The sequence below is a fragment of the Vigna radiata genome, chromosome 4 (assembly GCF_000741045.1).
Source record: "Vigna radiata var. radiata cultivar VC1973A chromosome 4, Vradiata_ver6, whole genome shotgun sequence".
NCBI lineage: Eukaryota > Viridiplantae > Streptophyta > Magnoliopsida > Fabales > Fabaceae > Vigna > Vigna radiata.
The window spans coordinates 19,698,138-19,717,748 of NC_028354.1; the positions used below are offsets into that span (position 1 = coordinate 19,698,138).

The window sequence follows — 19,611 nt, forward strand, 5'->3', positions numbered from 1 at the left end:
TACTTTGAGTCCAATTTAAGGCACCCTTTTACCTCTTTTTTTCCTTTTGTTTATCTGAACATGTTGGAGTTCATAATTAAGAAAAACTGTAGCATTGAAATGGAGACACATTAAATGTAAATGATCATGTACGTGTAGAAGAGGGCATCGCAGAAACTTTAATTATCATGGTATGGGGTACGAGAAAAGTTAAATACGTGCAGTTCGATCATGTGATGGTTGAACTGCATATTTTCACCACTAAGATCTCTCTCCACATTAATTCACCAAACAACACTTTGAAGAATAGAAAAGAAAAAAAGAATGAAAAAGATGGTGGAAAGTAACATTATTTATAGTAAATTAAAAGAGAAGGAAGAAAAAAGAAAAATAAAGAACATAAAAATATAAATAAATGAAAAAAAAAGATAATACTTTTTATTTATTATTTTAATAGTATTCTATGTTATTTTAACTAGTGGAAAATGTGACCTTTATATCTTATATGATAATAAAAAGCAAAGATTATTTTTAATTATTATTAAAATAAAAAATGTTTTGAATTTATGAAAAATATATTCTCAAAAAAATCATAGAAAACAGTTATACAATTTAAGAATGAAATAACTAATAAAATATTTTATGCTAGTAAGAAAAAATATCGGTCATAGAACGTGTGTAAAAAATAATCTCATTTATTACCATCATGTCCTTGGTTTTCTTTTTTCTTTTTTCTGCAACAGCCCATATGCACATTTGAGATTCTTCATAAAACTGACCCATGCATGTCACTTTATATTTAATAATGACAAAATTAATTAATTAATAATATTACTAATTTTTTAATTCAATATTTATTTAAAATTATATTCTCTGTTAATTTTAACTGCATAATTTTTTTTTGTCTATTTTAGCTATATGGACAATAATTAAAATTATAATATACAAATTGTTATTTAAGAAAATATATTTAAAATTTATTTTATAAATTTTAATTTTATCTTTATAATTTTAATTTTTTTATTAATAAAAATTCAATTTCATTTTAATATAGTTTTAGCTACTTAAATTTAAATTTATATTAAAATTTTACAAAAATAAATTAATAATCATACATTTTTATCGATTAAAACATTTTTTTTTAATTTATCGTATTCATATCATCATTTACAAATTTAAAAAAAATTCTTCAAATCATTTTTTTTATTCAATATTTTTAATCCAAACAATACTAGAATATCCTCAAATTCATTCGTCTCTCTCGTAAAGTAATTCACAAATCTAATATAATATGTAACTAAAAAATTGATATGTTTTGTATATCATTTCTCTTTAATTTTTTGTGTGTCATTTGCATGGTAAATATATTTCCTGACCTACATAAAAACACAGCATTAACCTTTAGAAAATGAATTACTATAAAATTAAAATAAAAATTGATTAATAGTTTAGCCTAGTGACCCTAATTTTTTAGGATAATGATAGTTAGAAAATATTTTGTTGACAACATTTGAATGTTATCTGTGTGTGATTATGTGATTGGTCTAAAATTACTCTACAATCAATAATAATAATCATAAACATCACTATTTATCAATCACAGAATGACACATAGATGATATTAAATATTGTAAAATAATTATTATCTAATTTTTTAACAATAGGTTTGTCCGAAGAAAGTCGAATAAATGGGTTTGGGTGATAGAGTAATAGGTTTGTTGGTGTATGGTCCATAAACAGCTATGTTCTCATAATAATTCAAATTCAAATTAAAACTCTTGTCGAATTATTTATAGACACAAAAACAAGTTTCGGGTATCTCGCTATTTCTATGTTCTAGTTTACATGTGCTGTCTTTTTCGCTTTTCTCTCTCTTCTTCAAATTACATTAGACAAGAACAAAAAGAGACTGAAAAAAAATAAAACATCAAATTCTTAAATTTGTTTCTGAGTGACTCTGCCTGTTAAAGAGATTATTAACTTTCAAATTATAGATATAAATTAAATTTCAAATAATATTGTGTCAAAATTATTCTTTATATTAATTTAAAACGGTTACATTTCTCGCTAAAATAAAGAAATATTAATTATAAAAATAGAAATTTAATAAATAAAATAATTGTAATTTAGAGTTACATATTGTCATAACTAGAAATCATACAAACAAAATAAGCTAATATTTATTAAAAGATATTATAAATAAATCAAATTATTACTATGATTTAACTTTACTTTAGATGGTTTGTATATTAAAGTTAATTCAAAGAATTGACACATATAATGTGACTATTCACTTACATAAAATCACCTTTTAAAGATAAGATTAAGTCTTCATGTGATAGGAGAACTATGAGATGTGATTCTTTTTCACACCACAACTCAAATGTAGTGAATTAAATTATTAAGTTAAAATAATTTCGTCAAACAATCCTCATTTAATGTACATTATAAAATCACTTAGCATAGTATTGTTTATTTGGAAATAACAGTATATTAAATTTTCATAGATTATGAGACATGTCTTAGTTTACACATTTATATATATATATATATATATATATATATATATATATATATATATATATATATATATATATATATATTGATTACATTCAACCACACATTAATACATTTTCATCTCAAAATTTTAAAGTGTTGATTTTTGTACAAAATCTTTCTCTCTTGCTTAACAATTATACGAGTTTGTCCAAAAACACAACTTTGGAAGTTTTAAAAACTTCAAACCTACCAACTTATATTCTCATTTACTCGATAAGTTACCTTTTGAGTATACTTACTCAACTAGTCTTGTCTAACTTTCTCAATTTTTATAAAATTAATTTCAATGAAAAAATTGATTCATCCAATGGCCAAGTAGTGAGAGAAGAACTAAGTAAATTATTTTAACAAACTACTATAAACTCTCTAGATTTTTAATAAAATGTTTTTCGCTCGAAGAGTTTTACTCGCCTAACAATATAAATCCTAAAGAACTTTTCATAAGGCTCAACTATTGAGTAGAACAACTTAAGTTTTTTGGATTTTTATTTTTATTTTTTGTTTAATAATTAATTAACTCTTCCAACCAATCTATATAATTCATAAAACCTAACAAATACATCAATTTGTCTTATTGGCTATAACTAGTGTTTTTATCCCTTTATAAGCTCAGAAAACACATTTTAGTTATAAAACATTCCTAAGTCAATTTAACCAAATTAATACACTTAACCTCAATTCGTTCCTCAGTCACACACAACCATTCAACTCACATCAAACAAATATTCAACAAATCAATCAATATTAGTACTCATCATACATGCCATTCACACGACTAAAATCAATCATATGTACAAAAGAACGACAAAATAACTAGCTTCTTTATCTAGATTTAATTTTTTAACTCAGTTAAGTTTCACAACTTTAGTTTTTAAAGGATATTCTACTTATACATTGAAAAACTGATATCAACGATTTTAACACATTGTTAATTTTAGTGAAACAAAAATTCATTTTGAACTCTTTGAATCACATGCAAAGATTTTTATCACACACATACAAAATTTTTAAAAAATTACTAAAAAGAAGTAAAAATGAGCTTATTGGAATAAATTGATTAACTATGATTATGTCAAAATTCTTATGATACACTTTGATTTTCAAACACATAAGTAGGTTGGTTAAAATCTTCCAAAAAAGTATAGAAAAAAATTATAACCTTTAAAGAGATATAACTTTTACAAAATAAAATTTAATTAACTAATTTATCTATTAAATAGGTTGAATATTTCAATACTAAAATACTTGAATAAGAATAATTATACTCTTCGCTATTTAATAGGTTGTAAAATTATTTCGGTAGTCAAAAAACTGTAAAAACACGTCAATAACTTCAAAAAGGAAAAAATATAAACTTTATTTTAATATATCTATTACATTTTTATTTTGAGAAGTATATGAAGAACGCATTGAAACAAATTAAAAATGATCAAAAAAGTTATTTTACACAACACAAATGAAACAATTTTATTATGACTTTACATACCAAATTTATCTATAATCCAAATGAAATAGTTTAGCAAAGTAACCCAATGTTAAGAATAAGAACCACTTTAATTTAAAGTAGTGAACTCTTATAAAAATTAATATGTGGATTGAAAAAGGCTTAGGACAACATAACAGAGTCCTCTAAATCGAGATTATCTAGCATTCCACACCTTTTAAGTAACTATGATCATATAAAATTAAATAAATAGGCAATTATTTCACGTTAAATTATTTTTTTATGCCAAATAAAGTATTTCAGAATACATTTGTGTATCTTATTCCATTGAGGTCAACGAGATTTAAAGTCTAATGTATAACATAACATCTAAAGCCGCGAAGTAGAAGTCTGAGAGGTGTCTTCAACGGCTTGGATCACGCGACGCAGAAAAACCTTCCGATTTTGAGCGTACACGTGTCCATCCCACCCTCTCTTGATCAAACTAGCGGCTAAGTCGAGCGCAGCCTCAACGGTCTCATCGGCGCTAGAGTGAGCGGAGTCGATGACGCCGAGCCGAAGCGCATCCTCGGCTTTGAGCTTAGCCGCGGTCATGACGATGTGGCGCCGAGCCGCGGGCATGGCGACCTTGGCTTCGAGGATGACGTGGAACCAGACGGGAAGGACGAGGCTGATGTCGAGCTCGCTCATGTACAGGAATCCCCTGTCGCTGCGCATGAGGAGGTAGTCGTGGGCGAGGGCGAGCGTGAAGCCGGCGGCGGAGGCATGGCCGGTGACGGCGGCGATGGTCGGCATGGGTAGTGTGAGGAGATCGTTGACGACGGAACGGAGGAGGGAGTCCATTAGGATCATGCGCTCTCGAGAAGACCGGGCCCACGCGAGGTCGTAGCCGTTAGAGAAGAATTTGCCGTGCGCGGTGGTGATGAGGGCGGAGGAACCGGTGGCTTCTTGGCGGATGCGGCGGAGGGAGGATAGGATGGACTCGAGGAGAGTCGGATTGAGACGGTGCTCGCCCTCGCCGGTGAGGGTTAGGATGAAAATGTTGCCTCTCTTCTCTAAAGTGCACATCTTTGTTTGGATTGGAATGAGATGAATGAAGAATGATGGTGTTTCTCTCTAGTTATTCCAATTTCCGGTAGTTTTGGAAAATTCAACATTAAATACTCATACAAAGGTATTAAATTCTCTAAACACAGTTCTTTTTCGCTTTGATTACCTTCTTTCCAACTCATTGGATAGGCCTCAGGGTTGATTTTGAATAAAATAACATAGTTTGATCATCACTGAAAGAACAAAATATTTAATACAGTGTGAAAGGAGAAAATGCACTTTACCGTGTTAGCCCTTCTTTCTACTATTTTATATTTGAAATCGTATAACAATGTGTATGATGTGGGAAAGATCTACCCTCTACTAAAATTGGCCTTGTGAAATATTCAAGCTTCAAGAGAAGGAAATCTAGTTCTTTGATAGTTAATTCAAAGCATCTGATTTTACAAAATGATAAAACCAATATACAGAAAATGTATCACTAAAGCCAAAGAAAAGAAACATAAGATCGTCTACAATGCTAAATTACATGATTGTTGGTGATTATGCGCCTGCTACCAAAACCATATTAAAAGAAAGCAAGTTGTGATTTAACAAAGAGGGATTCAAAAACGCACACCACACCAAAAGTGTTTTTTCTTTTGTACTGAGCTAAATTACCAGCCCATCAACGTCCTTCTTACTTTGTCCACAATCTGACTTCTTGTTTGGCTTCTTGTCAATGGGAAGTTACGGTTTTCCTCCAACAAAAATCTATACACTTCCCATTGGCGTTCTTGCGTTGAATGTCTTACAACTTCAGCCTGTAAGCATTGCAGGAAAAAGTGAAACAGTTTATATTCTGGATTTCTTCAGAGAACATCCGAAGTTGTCACAACAACTAAGTTTTGTAACATAAAAACTTACCGAGAAAATGCAAACTCCCAAAGCTTTTAAAGCCAATGTAACATCATAGAATACACGAGGCCTTCCCTTTCCAGACAGCTCCACAGGATTAGCAACCAGAAGTTCTGTGTCTGGACCCCGGCTCGCTATGATCACCCTCAAAGGATGAAGCATCTCTTCTTTTAAGCATGAACATAAGGTTTTCTGACTATCAGGATCTATGATCTTTTTCCCATCATTTTGTTGAACAAATAAGTCTATGTTTCGAAAGCCCTCCACGCTTGATGAAAATCTACCAAAAGCAACCTGGTTGAGAAATATGTAAACGACTGATAAGTTAACTTGCAGCAATGAAAAATTTATATAACAAAACATGTAGTCAGAAATTGTATACGAATAATGAATCCCAGAATGATTTAGCAGAATAAGATCAATGGATTAAAAATGAGAATAATCAAGTCCAAACTGTTGCAAGTATATAGCATGACTTGAACACCATTTTTCAATTCGTTTAATCTCAGCTCAGGTGACTTGCTTTGATTCAGTTTCACGTATAACGGTTCACTAGGGAGAAGAAGGCCATTTGCATGCATATATAACGATTCAGGAGACAATACCTTAATATCAGAGTCCTTAGAAATCCTCATAATGTCATAACACAGACCCTTCTGGTCAACACACTGTATCTGAAGTAGGGTATGAACTGGGCTCAGCGAATTATCTACAGTAACAGTAGGTGTTTTCAGTGTTTTCATGTCTTGGCTGAGAGGGTGCAAAGACACCTTGTCCAGCAGCTCAGAACTAAATAATTCTTCAGCAAAAGCTGGTGGAAGAGAAGAAAACCCCTGCAGGTGTCCATATTCAGGCCCAGCCAATTGAAGTTCACTGGAGATACACCTCTTCCCTAAAGCGTCCTTTAGAGATTCACACACATAATCTTGTCTCTTTTTCGTGTGAAGCAATTCCCTGTTTTTATTATTAAAAGAATACAAAATGTCACATAATCATCATAAGCTACACACTACCTACAAAATTGCGAGCACAAACGTCTAACTAGTATATTTTCCATCCAGATTCTGCATAAAATAATTATGAAGAGTAGAAGAAAAGGAAGAAACTATAAAACAAATTTGTCTCCTTTTTTTTTTCTCTGTTCATCTTGGGTCTTCTGTAAGTTTTAAAAAAATTTCAATATAGTACCCCTAGTTCCAACTGCAGCAATGTTCGATTGTCAAAGATTCAACAGTATAAACTATTATACAACCAATTAAAATTTTAAATAATATTTTTTTATTGGTTTGTTTGTTAACTCACTTGTGTATAATATTAAAGTTAAAGTGCAGCCATCAAATGATTATTTATGAAAAATTAGATGTCAAAAGATAATTTTTTTTTGTGTGTTTTAACTGTGATATTTATTCCATCAACATCGTATTAAAAATCTTAATACAGGTGATTCAACCTTAGGTTGCAAATAACAGTCCTCTCCTCAATTCATTCAGTATCCAGTCCAGTTCTCATAAACTTCATTATCACATACCCAAAGGAATTGCAAATAGTGATAAGATAAAAATAAACTTCTCTAATTTTTGTCCAAACAAGCAAAGCATGTTGATCTTTAGAAGCCACACGTATTGTTGCAATTGAGAAGCTTAAGAGGAACTAATGCCAATAGGATAGGTATATTATCCCCAGTTCTGAAACCAATTTCACTGTCCTTCACATATGAATCTATTAGAAATAGGCTAATTAAGATGACCACTTTTCAAGGTTTATAAATTCTATTTAAGCCATATATCTCTGGTTGATGTGGAATTAAACTACCACCTTGATGCTGCAATTAAAGTAATCCCTCGAGATACCTCAACTAAGGTGGGTTAGAAATGACCACAACTAAAGTGACTTTCCACCAGAATCAAACACCAATCTCCCAGGTGAGCTTTTATTTGACTTCCCACTTTCACAGACATATGTTATATACAAGATTCTAAAAAAATTGAATGGTGTAAAGAAGAGCACTCAGCAGATGCAGAATACAAACAAGAATCTCATACTCACATCCCATCTGTGATAAAGAACATGTCTAACACCCTGCCATCTGGGGTTGGCATCGCTTTGACTCTCTGAATAATTAGTTCAAGGTTGCACAGGATTTCATTAATATCTAAAATGATACAAAAAAAACAAATGTGTCAAAAACTGCACACCCTGTGTGGTAATCAACCAAAATAGAGAACAAAACAGAAAGTAGTCACCATGTAGCAACCCTTTTTGATCAACACACCAAACCTTCAACAGGTAAATCGGAGGCGGTGAAGGACTCGTGGAGAGTTGATTGAAGTGATAAGAAAACAAACATGAAGGGCAAGCTGAAAGGAGGCGAGTCTTCAAACTCTCCCAATCAACTTTGACCGATGCTGGATGTGGAAGAACCCAAAACACGATGTAGCACCACCTTCCATCCGTGGAAATATCTGCATCACCATCCAATTAATATATTAAAACAGCCACAACAACAACAAACCACACTCCAAAACAATGAAAAAACCCAACATCAAATAATGCAAAAGGTAGCTATCGTTACTTCGAGTATCTCTGCAGAATTATAACAGTAAATCTCGAAACTCGAAAATACTAATTAAACTGTACCATGAATAAACAAACTCAATGTCAAATTATACAAATGGTTGACAGCTTTTTTGTAAGAGCTATTTTTCTTCTTTTGCAGAACAAAACTCATGGTTTAAAAACTTATTACATTTGAAATAACTCTGTATTTGATGATCTGCGTGTCCGTATTAAATGGTTGTTATTTGCAGAAAGAGTCATGGAAGAAGCAGAATTTCCGAGAGAAAAGTCACATAAAAGTAAAACGTTCAAAGGTTTGAGATTTGTTGCAGAAAGAAGAAACCCAGTTGAAAAAAGCGAGGTACCAGCGCGGGTAATGCGGAGACCGAACTCGAGGATGATTCTGCAAAGATCACAGCCGAGACCAGCCTTGTCGGGGCAATTGACGGTGACGATGCAGGGCTCACTGAGGTCCTTCCCTTGCTGGATCACAACGACGTCGTCCCATTGTATCCCCATGACCGTGAAGTGGTGGGTTTAGGGGACGACGGCCACCGTGAAAAGCATTGCCGGAGCCCAAAATGGTGGCCGAGGAACAAACGGAACTGTGAAAGAAACTAGTGGATTGTGGAAGACTGAATTGCACTAAGATAACGCGAGTATGTATTTATGTGCTTTTAAGGAAGCGGTGAATCTTATTTTTTGCAATTTTCAGAATTATTTCAAATATGAAAAATGGATAAACTTTACTTCCTTATTAAAATCGTCTTAAATGTTTTTTATTTATTTCCTCAACCTTCAAATATTAACAGAACTAAATAAATTTTAAATTAATTAAAAAAGTTTTTAATTTCATTTAATTTTAGAAATGACATTTATAAAATATTTTTTCTATTATAAAGAAAGAGTAATTGAAACTACAATATTAAAATACATTTTCGAATATATATTTCTATATATATAAAGTTTGTTTATGTTTCAGTCAAAGTTTTCAAAATTACTTTAGGAAAGAGTTAATTATTAGTATCAGAAAAACTATTATAAAAATATTCATAAAATTAAATAAATTATATGATGGTAACTTTTATTTCAAAAATCATATTTTTTTTATACTGTTGAGAGACTAGTATATTTCATTGACTTCAAAGTAAAACAAAATATAACAAATAATATTTATTATATTCAAAAAAATTGTTATGATGATCATTCATCCAAAAATCTTGGCAACTATAGAAGTCAAACAAAATTATTATAACGCGTATGAATAGATCAATACATTTACTTTTTGGTATCATGGATAAAAATTATATATTTAAAAAACTAAATAAAATTAAAAGTTAAACTTCTAAATCATCTATTTACATATTAAACTAACTATTATTCAAGTATTCGATGTACTTGATTAGAGTTTTTATTATTTTTTATTAACTTCAACATGTTAAATCTGTTCCCTGACATTAATTTTTATATTCAACATATTTTTTATTTGACATATCCCCAACGTTTTAATTGTGTTAGATGTACACTACAGCTCTAAATTAATAACAGGAATTATTATTCTAAATTATCTTAATCTCATTAATAAACAAATAAGCAATAATGCAACTTAAAATATATATTGAGAGTGAAATTTATGTTATCAACTAAGTTGTTAAATTTAGTAAATTTCGATATTAATCGGTATTTAATTATAGTGTAAAACTTTACATTATTAACAAATTAAAAGTATTTTTTACAATGTGTCGTGTATTTATCATAGATATTATCAAATTTGATTTTTTATATAGTTTTAAATATATTGTAATTTGAGTATTTAAAGTTATTTTTTATCATATTCGATATTCAATTTTTTTATATTTATCAATTGAGTTTTGAGTTTTACTGTTTAACTTTTTTTTATTTATTAGATCAAGTAAATATTTCATTCGCCTTATTCTTCTTCTTCTGTTTCTATGTATTCATGAAAGGAAACACAGTAATAATAGATCAATGTCAATTAAAAAAGTTAGACTCGCTAAATATAAGGTTCTTATTAATTTAATTTCTTAGTTTAAAGTTTGAGAAAAAAAACGGAAATAATATTAACAATTTATTATTAGCATAATTGTAACTTTCTTCAAATATTATAAAGTATTTTTAGTTGATAAAGAAACTTGCATACTAAGATACTTTTAAATTTTTACATATACTCTTTTAACCATTCATTTTTTTCTTAACAAATATAAAAACTTACATTTTTTAATAACTATACCATCCTTGAAAATTGGTTATTTTTTCGAAATTCTTTTTCTTTTCTTTGTGAAATCATAACAAAAAAAAATAAACATGGGGTTTTTATGATTAAAAATTAAAAATAAAAATTATACATTTACATGAATAATGAATAGTGTTTGTTTTTTGCTTTGTTGTTTGTTATTGATGGAGGGTGGAGATTGAGATATTAAGTGGGCCATACTAGAGATTCCTGGTGTGTCATATCCACGTCAACACTCACTAGACCGTGTTTGGCCACATCTTCATTTTCATTTCTTCCTGCCTTTTTGTTTTAAACGGCCCACTTCTTCCCATGCGTCCAACTCATGTATTATTATAATATAATTATATATTATTAATATAAAAAAATTATAAGTGCAAACCTTCTAAAAATTCAATCATTTATGATTATAGTTTATACCATTGAAACATTTTTTTTTATTTTTTTTTTAAATAACAATGCTGTAAGTAATTAATGTTTCAAGATTTCCGATTTACTTAACTTGTAGTACATTAGATGCATTGAATGCCAATTAATTGAAAAAACGTCGTTCGTGTTAAATTTCTTAATTAAAAAAAGGAAAATAACATTTTTAACACCATTTTTTTGACACCATTTTGACACTACACAGTGTTAAAATGTGGTTGGACGATTTCAAATTAAAAAAGTAAACTTTTGTTTTTCTCTTTCAAATATATCCCTGTCTCAACTTTTTTAATTTGAAATCGTCCAATCACATTTTAACACGTGTGCAATGTCAAAATAGTGTCAAAAAATGGTGTTAAAATATCATTTTCCTTAAAAAAAAATACATATAATCACTCTATGGTTACCAATTATAACATTAATACAAATAATGTTCTTAATCTTATCATAATTTTCTAGCATTAGCAAAACGCACCAAATTACAATTATATGACATATATAAAATAGTTGCAAAAGCCAAACTGACCCAAACTTAATCATTCAGAATCTTGCAAATTAGAAAAGATGAGATCCATAGGTCATAGATGGATAATCAAATTAATATGCACCAAATCACGAAGCCATTTAAAAATTTGGTTGTCAAAAGCACGTATGGTTCATCTAATGAAAAAAAAAAAACAAAACAAAAATGAAAATATAAATAAATGTAAATTTCATCGTTATAAATCAATTTTATAGAATTAAGTTAGATTAAAAAGTCAATTCTTAATATAATAGTACAGAAATATATACTTCAAGTGTTAAAATTTTTTATATCAATTAAAATATGAATTAGCACAAGTTTTATTTTACAAATTAATTTTGTAAAATTAAATTAGACTAAAATTTCATTTATTAAAAAAATGCATTGATTACATTTTTTAAATTCTCGTAAGTGAAAAGCTTTACACTGATTAATTTTCATTATTATTGATTTTGATGGTAAAATCCACATTAATTTAACTAATTTATAATAATAACAACAAAAACAATAAAATAAAAAACATATTTTAAAGTTAACTATGTATTAAGTACACGAATCTACTTTTGAAAAAAGTATCCATCTATATCCATTATAAAAATGACCTAACCAAAAATATCTATATAGTAAAAACAAGAAATTGAGTTTAAAAATTCAAAAATAAAAAATCATAATTTAATCTACTCATTGATAGATTTATTTGAGTTAAAAGTACTTTCATATGATATTTATGGCTTGTAGTTAGCATGTTTAAAATCAAGTGACATAATTCATAATAATAGAAGTATTTTATAGGTAGTAGTTAACTTGTTATTTCTCATCTTAACTAATATTTATTTTCCTGTTTTAATCTATTTCAATAGTATTATAAAGGATAATGGTAGTAAAATTTTTGTACAATTGACATGTAAATAATATTTAAATGTTATAATAAAAAATATTATTTAAATATCATTATCCTATTACAAATACATAATTTTCGAAATTTTACTTAAGGCAAAAAAACTTAAATATACTCAAAATTTGAACGAGCTAGGTCAATTGAATCACAAGTTAGTTTATTATAAATGAAAAACAATAATATAAATCATTTTAAAAGAAAATAACATAATGTTTCAAAATATGTTTGAAAAAATCAAACATCATTTATCTATACAAGCACTGCATAATCTTCTTCTCAGAAGATGCTAAGGTTCTTTTTAGCCAATTAATTTATGAAATAATACTCATAAACTTTAACACATATATTTTTAATTTTAGGGTCATGTCAACGTAATAGAATTTGATAAATTTAAGCCATTTGTTCCTTTAAACGCAAGTTTCTACTTTGTCCGCATGTAATCAAAGATTGTGTTGATCTTCCATGTAGTAGAGTTTTGGTTTATTGAAATTAATTGTGTGATTTGACAGTGATCCATTGTTACTTTTGCATAAGTAATATTACAACAACTAATCACTGATTAAAACCATATTATTTAGCAGCCATACTTTTCCAAAAGGTGAAAAAAAATAAATAAACAAATGAGTGGTGCATGTATCCATCATCACAGACAAAGAATAATTTTAAATAACATGTTTAAATCATTTCAAAAGACAAAGTTAAAGTAATTTAATTTCTTTTTCATAGATATGTAGGTTTTATTCAAAAATAAAATCAAATAAAGACAGACCAATATTGCAATATGAATTTCCATTTTCTTTTGTAGCATGAAAACAACAGTTAGTTAATTATTTGTGGCTTTGTTTTATTCATAAAAAGCATGCTACAAACTCAAATGATTGAAAAGATAACTTTGTATATATTTAATGTATTACCAAGCTCATACAATCATTAGTTTAATTAATTATTATTATGATTATTATTATTATAATAATAATAATAATAATAATAAATTATACAACATCAAGTTGGTGTATTAGGACAACAATTTGATTGCAAAAAGACATATAGTTGAAAATGATATATTGTCTTCCTGAAAATGAAACATTTACCTTTCACTTATTGCATTTTATATAACCATACAAATGACTCAGACGACCGTTCAACGAGTCTATTTTAAGGAAAATTCCATTTTTATTTTTAAGGAAATATAATCATATAGTTCAAAAAATATTTTTAGATACCAATAATTTTCCACAGCAACAAAAAAAATTAGTTTAAATCTATTGTCTTCTAGCTACACAAACATATTGATTTCAGCAACAAAAAAAATTAGATATTTAATTATAATTTGATAGTAATAAAGAAATTAATTATAACAGATTGAATATAAATTACTAAAATTTAGACATATTAAAAATTTAAAAAATATATTATATCAAACAAAATGGATAAAAATATTTAAGCCTATTTCCTATCAACAATTTTTTTATGGTATTTAAGGAATTATAATTTTGTTTAGGTTTTAGCAAATATAACATTTTTAAATAAATTTTATGTTTTATTTAAGTGAGTGTTACCTTATTAAAAATACATGTGAAAAAAAATGTCATTTTCTAAGTACATAAGTTTGTAAGTTTATATTTAAAAAAAAAAATATAAATCTCATTTTATTAAAATGTAGGAAAGATAGTGTGAAATTTAAAATTAGAAAAAAAATGTAAGCATGTGGCATAATTTTAGAAGTGGTTACGGCCCAACTTGTTGCTTTCTTTACAAAAAATAAATGGGCCTGCAAAACGTAATAGTTGGGCTTATTCGGAACATTTTTGAATGGATTTGTATATTCTGGTATTTCTTCCTGCACCATTATGGCTTATTCGGAACATTTTTGTATGGATTTGTATACTTAAAGTCAAGGTATTTATTTCTTACTATAATTATTTATTTTCATTTGATAGAATATAACTAAAAGGGAAATATAGTTGGTTTATGTTTTAACAATTCTAAATATATTTTCTATATCAAAATTTGGTCAATTATTATTTTTATACAATTTTAGTTTTTTTGTTTTATTTTTTCTTTTCACTTTTACTTTATTGTTCCTTTAATTATTTATAATTAATTATAATATTTTATGACTAAAAAAGAAAAAAAATATATAAAAAAGTTTCTTATGAAAACTAATTACTAGCAACAAAAATAAACTTAATTAATCCATATAATAACCATCTATTAATAATAATAAAAATTTATCATTATCTTATATTTAATCTCAAAATCAATTTAAATTATTGTTATTTTATTTAATTTCCCTCTGATATCAAGTTTGCCAATAAATTATTGAAATTTTATTACTATTGATTTATTATGTTGACTATTAATATTTACTGCAAATTTTCTATAATGATATATCTACTAAAGTTACTACTGTATTGCGAATATGTTTTTTAAATTCTATATAAGTTAATTGATGTATATTTACTTTACATAGTATAATTACTTTTTTTTTTTTAATTTTCCGTGTTAAATAATTCACAAACTAAAATTGTCTCTTAAAGTTTAATAATTAAAAGAAAAATATGGTTAAGAGTATTTATAATTGGATGTGAAAAAAGACGTAATTGTTTGTTCAAGTATTAACTTAATTTTTTCCATTTTTTTCTTCATTTTTTTTTTCTGTATGTTCAGACATCGTATCTTCAATTTATATATATCTGCTAAAAATATTTTTGATACTGAAATAAATTTATATTCAATAAATTAATACTTAATGTTATAATATATGTCCTAAAAATTATAATATTTTTTAAAATTATTATGTACCTATATATATATATATATTTAAAATAATACTATCTACTTTTATTTCCTTTAAATTCCATACATTGAAAGAGTGGTTGCGTATCCAAGCTGGCAGTTTGAGAGAAGGCTCTGGAACCAACCAGAAGTTGAGAGAGGCGAATTACGTATGATCGTGTTCCCATGTAAGCAAGAGAAGATTCTAGAATTATAAATTTCAAAAATGATAAATCCCACACTTATATAAGCTCCTTCTTCTCTCTACCCTAATAATTCCATAACGATTCTTTGGAGTCTTTTCTATTCTTCTCTTTTTCTTTCACATATTCGGCGCTTTCCAAGCTCAAGCTTCTTCTCTATATTTTCTGTTATCTCGTTCGCTGATCTAGCAATGGCCGGAAAAGGAGATGGACCTGCCATTGGAATCGATCTCGGCACCACCTACTCCTGTGTTGGAGTGTGGCAGCATGACCGGGTAGAAATTATTGCCAATGACCAGGGTAACAGGACGACGCCTTCTTACGTCGCTTTCACCGATTCCGAACGGTTGATCGGTGACGCTGCCAAGAATCAGGTCGCCATGAACCCTATCAACACCGTTTTCGGTAAGATCAGCATCTGATTAATCGTTTTGTTACTATCTATTCAACACTTATATCTCTATTCGATAGTAACGTGTCTATAGTGTTCCTATATGTCTGGATCTGTTATTTGCAACTCGATTGCTTTCATTTTGTCCCATTATTATTTATATTATTGACTCAGTTATTGTTTTTGTTGTTATCATATATGTTATATGAGTAAAATGATAAATATAGAAATACTGACATAGTTTGAACTGAGTTATTGCATTATTGGTTTTTCACTTGAGTCGCTTTGCTAGAACAAATACTTGTATTGTAATTGGAATATGATTTCTAGTTTAATAATATTGTTATGCGCACGCCATTTTTGTTTGTTTGAATTTGATATTGGGCGGTGTTGTATTATTATTCGTGGTATTTTTATTTTATTTTAATAATACGCAGCATTTACAATAGTTATTTTGTTGAAATTTAGTTTTTAATTGACTGATATTATGCGCAGGTTTAATGTTAGGAGAGTTGTAATATTATTGATTATTTGAGGTTTGTTTGTTGATACATTATTGATTATTTGTTGTGAAATTTCAGATGCCAAGCGTTTGATTGGAAGGAGATTTTCTGATACAACCGTCCAGAGTGACGTGAAGTTGTGGCCATTCAAAGTTGTTGCGGGTCCTGCTGACAAACCTATGATTGTTGTAAACTACAAGGGCGAGGAGAAGCAGTTTGCTGCCGAGGAGATTTCCTCTATGGTCCTCATGAAGATGCGTGAGATTGCCGAGGCTTATCTCGGATCAGCCGTAAAGAATGCTGTGGTCACAGTTCCTGCATACTTCAATGATTCCCAGCGTCAGGCTACAAAGGATGCTGGAGTCATTGCTGGCCTTAATGTCATGCGTATCATCAACGAACCCACCGCCGCTGCCATTGCTTATGGTCTTGACAAGAAGGCCTCTAGTGTGGGTGAGAAGAACGTGTTGATCTTTGATTTGGGTGGTGGTACTTTTGATGTCTCTCTTCTTACTATTGAGGAGGGCATTTTTGAAGTTAAGGCCACTGCTGGAGATACTCATCTTGGAGGTGAAGATTTTGACAACAGAATGGTTAACCATTTTGTTCAGGAGTTTAAGAGGAAACACAAGAAGGATATTAGTGGGAACCCAAGGGCGCTTAGGCGATTGAGGACTGCCTGTGAGAGGGCGAAGAGGACTCTCTCGTCTACTGCACAGACCACAATTGAGATTGATTCTCTTTACGAAGGTGTTGACTTCTACACAACTATCACCCGTGCTAGGTTTGAGGAGCTTAACATGGATCTGTTCAGAAAGTGTATGGAACCTGTTGAAAAGTGTCTGAGGGATGCGAAGATGGACAAGAGCTCCGTCCACGATGTTGTCCTAGTTGGTGGATCCACTAGAATTCCCAAAGTGCAGCAGCTGTTGCAAGATTTCTTTAATGGCAAGGAACTTTGCAAGAGTATCAATCCAGACGAGGCTGTTGCCTATGGAGCTGCTGTTCAGGCAGCAATATTGAGCGGCGAGGGTAATGAGAAAGTGCAGGACCTGTTGCTGTTGGACGTTACACCCCTTTCTCTTGGTTTGGAAACTGCCGGTGGTGTCATGACTGTTCTCATTCCAAGGAACACCACCATTCCAACCAAGAAGGAGCAAGTGTTCTCTACTTACTCCGACAACCAACCCGGTGTCTTGATTCAGGTATTCGAGGGAGAGAGAGCCAGAACCAGGGACAACAACTTGTTGGGTAAATTTGAGCTTTCTGGCATTCCACCAGCACCTAGAGGTGTTCCTCAGATCACCGTTTGCTTTGACATAGATGCAAACGGTATCTTGAATGTCTCAGCAGAGGACAAGACCACCGGGCAGAAAAACAAGATTACTATTACAAATGACAAGGGTAGACTCTCGAAGGAGGATATTGAGAAGATGGTCCAGGAGGCAGAGAAGTATAAGGCAGAGGATGAGGAGCACAAGAAGAAGGTGGATGCAAAGAATGCACTGGAAAATTATGCCTACAACATGAGGAACACTATTAAGGATGAGAAAATTGCTTCTAAGCTTTCTGCCGATGATAAAAAGAAGATTGAAGATGCTATTGAGAGTGCTATTCATTGGTTGGACAGCAACCAACTTGCCGAAGCAGATGAGTTCGAAGACAAGATGAAGGAGCTGGAGAGCATTTGCAACCCAATAATTGCGAAGATGTACCAAGGTGCCGGTGCTCCCGACATACCTGGAGGCATGGATGAAGATATTCCTGCATCTGCATCTGGTGGTGCTGGTCCCAAGATCGAAGAAGTTGATTAATCTGTTTGGTTCTTTACATATTCTGGTGGACTTATATATCGGGATCATTTTACCTTTTCTCTTTATTTTATTTTCTTCCTAATTTTGGCCCAACATTTTGGTTTCTCACTGTGTTTTAGTCCGGAATAGTTTATCCGGACTTAATCTGCACTGCAAATGTTAAAAATCTTTTGGTAAAGGTAACAGTTTTATTGGCCACATTTCTCTTCCTTTTATTTTTTCAAATGTCTATCTTAGGTTATTAGGCGGTATTAGGTTAATCATGTTTTCCGAAAAAAAAAACATGATTTTCACCGCTATTTCCTTCCGATCATTTTCATTAGAGTAGATATTGGTCTTTCAAAAGTTACAAATTTAGCCTAGTACCATTTAAAGCCATCTTATTAATACTACCTTTCAAACATTTTTAATTATAAAATATTTTTCAGTACGATATTTTGTTCTAAACATTGAAAACAAATCAATTAACGTGTATAGTTCTTGAAGTTTGAAGAGATCGATGGAGTCGTCTACGATGAACAAAAATATTTATTGGGCCTCCCCTTCGATCAAACTACAACGTTGTGTAAACAATTTTAAGCATTTTCTTTTCGCACCTCCTTTCAATTTCCTAAAAGTTGAAATAATTTCAGGTGACAGTTGAAATAAATTTTAAATTTTGACATTAATTTAGGTTATATATTTTAGAATAATTTCTAAATTATTATAATACAATTTTAAATGTAAAGATATATTTTAAGTTATATAATCTAAAATATGTATTTAGATTACATATTCTAAAAACTTAAAATATAAGTTTTTTTTTTTAATTTTTTGACTTTTTCAATACACCATAGAATTGTATAAACAGAAAGAAACTTCTGAGGTGAAAAAAATAATTGCCTCGATTTCCTGGTACAGATTTCGAGTTTTTTTCATGGACTACACTATTTTAAGTGTATCAAAAAAGATAATTCCAGTTTTAAGCTATTAACATAATAAATAAATAATTAAATATTCTACAAGTTAATTTTAACTTATGTTTTGTAAAAGTTAAACCCCAGTTTATATAGCTGCATCAAATTTACAAAAGTAGGGGTTGCCGGTGAGTGTTACACTGTGCTGTTTTTAATGTCTTTTTCACAGAAAATGAGAAGTTTATAAACAAAACCAAAATGAAATGTTAGTAGTAAGATTCAACGTGAAGCCGAAGGCAACTCTTATATAAAATTTTAGATTTCAACTTTTTAGATAATGCAATAAAATTAATTAAGACAACATATTTTGTCAAAGATAAATCGCTCAACAGATTTTAAATTATCGCAGCATTTTTATGGAAAATTTGTCAATAAGAAAT

At 29.6% G+C, this 19,611-nt stretch overlaps 3 protein-coding genes across 3 annotated transcripts; 1 reads left to right on the forward strand and 2 right to left on the reverse strand.

Moving 5' to 3' along the window:
* Window positions 1-4,200: 4,200 nt before the first annotated feature.
* LOC106759281 (enoyl-CoA delta isomerase 1, peroxisomal) lies at window positions 4,201-5,287 on the reverse strand. The gene is made up of 2 exons (XM_022780090.1): window positions 5,199-5,287; window positions 4,201-5,098 (listed from the first exon to the last, which is right to left on the reverse strand). Exon 2 carries the CDS (start codon window positions 5,048-5,050, stop codon window positions 4,352-4,354), a length of 699 nt encoding a protein of 232 aa, XP_022635811.1. The 5' UTR covers window positions 5,051-5,098; window positions 5,199-5,287; the 3' UTR covers window positions 4,201-4,351.
* A 144-nt stretch (window positions 5,288-5,431) lies between these two features.
* Window positions 5,432-9,132, reverse strand: LOC106759280 (ACT domain-containing protein ACR9). Its single transcript, XM_014642374.2, has 6 exons — window positions 8,851-9,132; window positions 8,173-8,391; window positions 7,976-8,081; window positions 6,535-6,883; window positions 5,939-6,223; window positions 5,432-5,835 (listed from the first exon to the last, which is right to left on the reverse strand). Exons 1-6 carry the CDS (start codon window positions 9,002-9,004, stop codon window positions 5,689-5,691), a joined length of 1,260 nt encoding a protein of 419 aa, XP_014497860.1. The 5' UTR covers window positions 9,005-9,132; the 3' UTR covers window positions 5,432-5,688.
* A 6,483-nt stretch (window positions 9,133-15,615) lies between these two features.
* LOC106759132 (probable mediator of RNA polymerase II transcription subunit 37c) lies at window positions 15,616-18,475 on the forward strand. The gene is made up of 2 exons (XM_014642138.2): window positions 15,616-15,972; window positions 16,540-18,475. The coding sequence occupies exons 1-2, from the start codon at window positions 15,759-15,761 to the stop codon at window positions 18,273-18,275; spliced, it is 1,950 nt and encodes a 649-aa protein (XP_014497624.1). The 5' UTR covers window positions 15,616-15,758; the 3' UTR covers window positions 18,276-18,475.
* Window positions 18,476-19,611: the final 1,136 nt, after the last annotated feature.

What these genes read in the sequence shown, in the direction of transcription:
- LOC106759280 (XM_014642374.2), bottom strand. Translation starts at nt 9,004, where the DNA reads ATGGGGATACAATGGGACGACGTCGTTGTGATCCAGCAAGGGAAGGAC. An exon ending in TTCTTTATCACAGATGGGAT is followed by an intron (nt 6,884 to 7,975) that starts GTGAGTATGAGA and finishes TAATAAAAACAG; the next exon opens with GGAATTGCTTCACACGAAAA. An exon ending in CTAAGGACTCTGATATTAAG is followed by an intron (nt 6,224 to 6,534) that starts GTATTGTCTCCT and finishes TTTCTCAACCAG; the next exon opens with GTTGCTTTTGGTAGATTTTC.
- LOC106759132 (XM_014642138.2), top strand. Translation starts at nt 15,759, where the DNA reads ATGGCCGGAAAAGGAGATGGACCTGCCATTGGAATCGATCTCGGCACC. An exon ending in CCCTATCAACACCGTTTTCG is followed by an intron (nt 15,973 to 16,539) that starts GTAAGATCAGCA and finishes GTGAAATTTCAG; the next exon opens with ATGCCAAGCGTTTGATTGGA.
- LOC106759281 (XM_022780090.1), bottom strand. Translation starts at nt 5,050, where the DNA reads ATGTGCACTTTAGAGAAGAGAGGCAACATTTTCATCCTAACCCTCACC.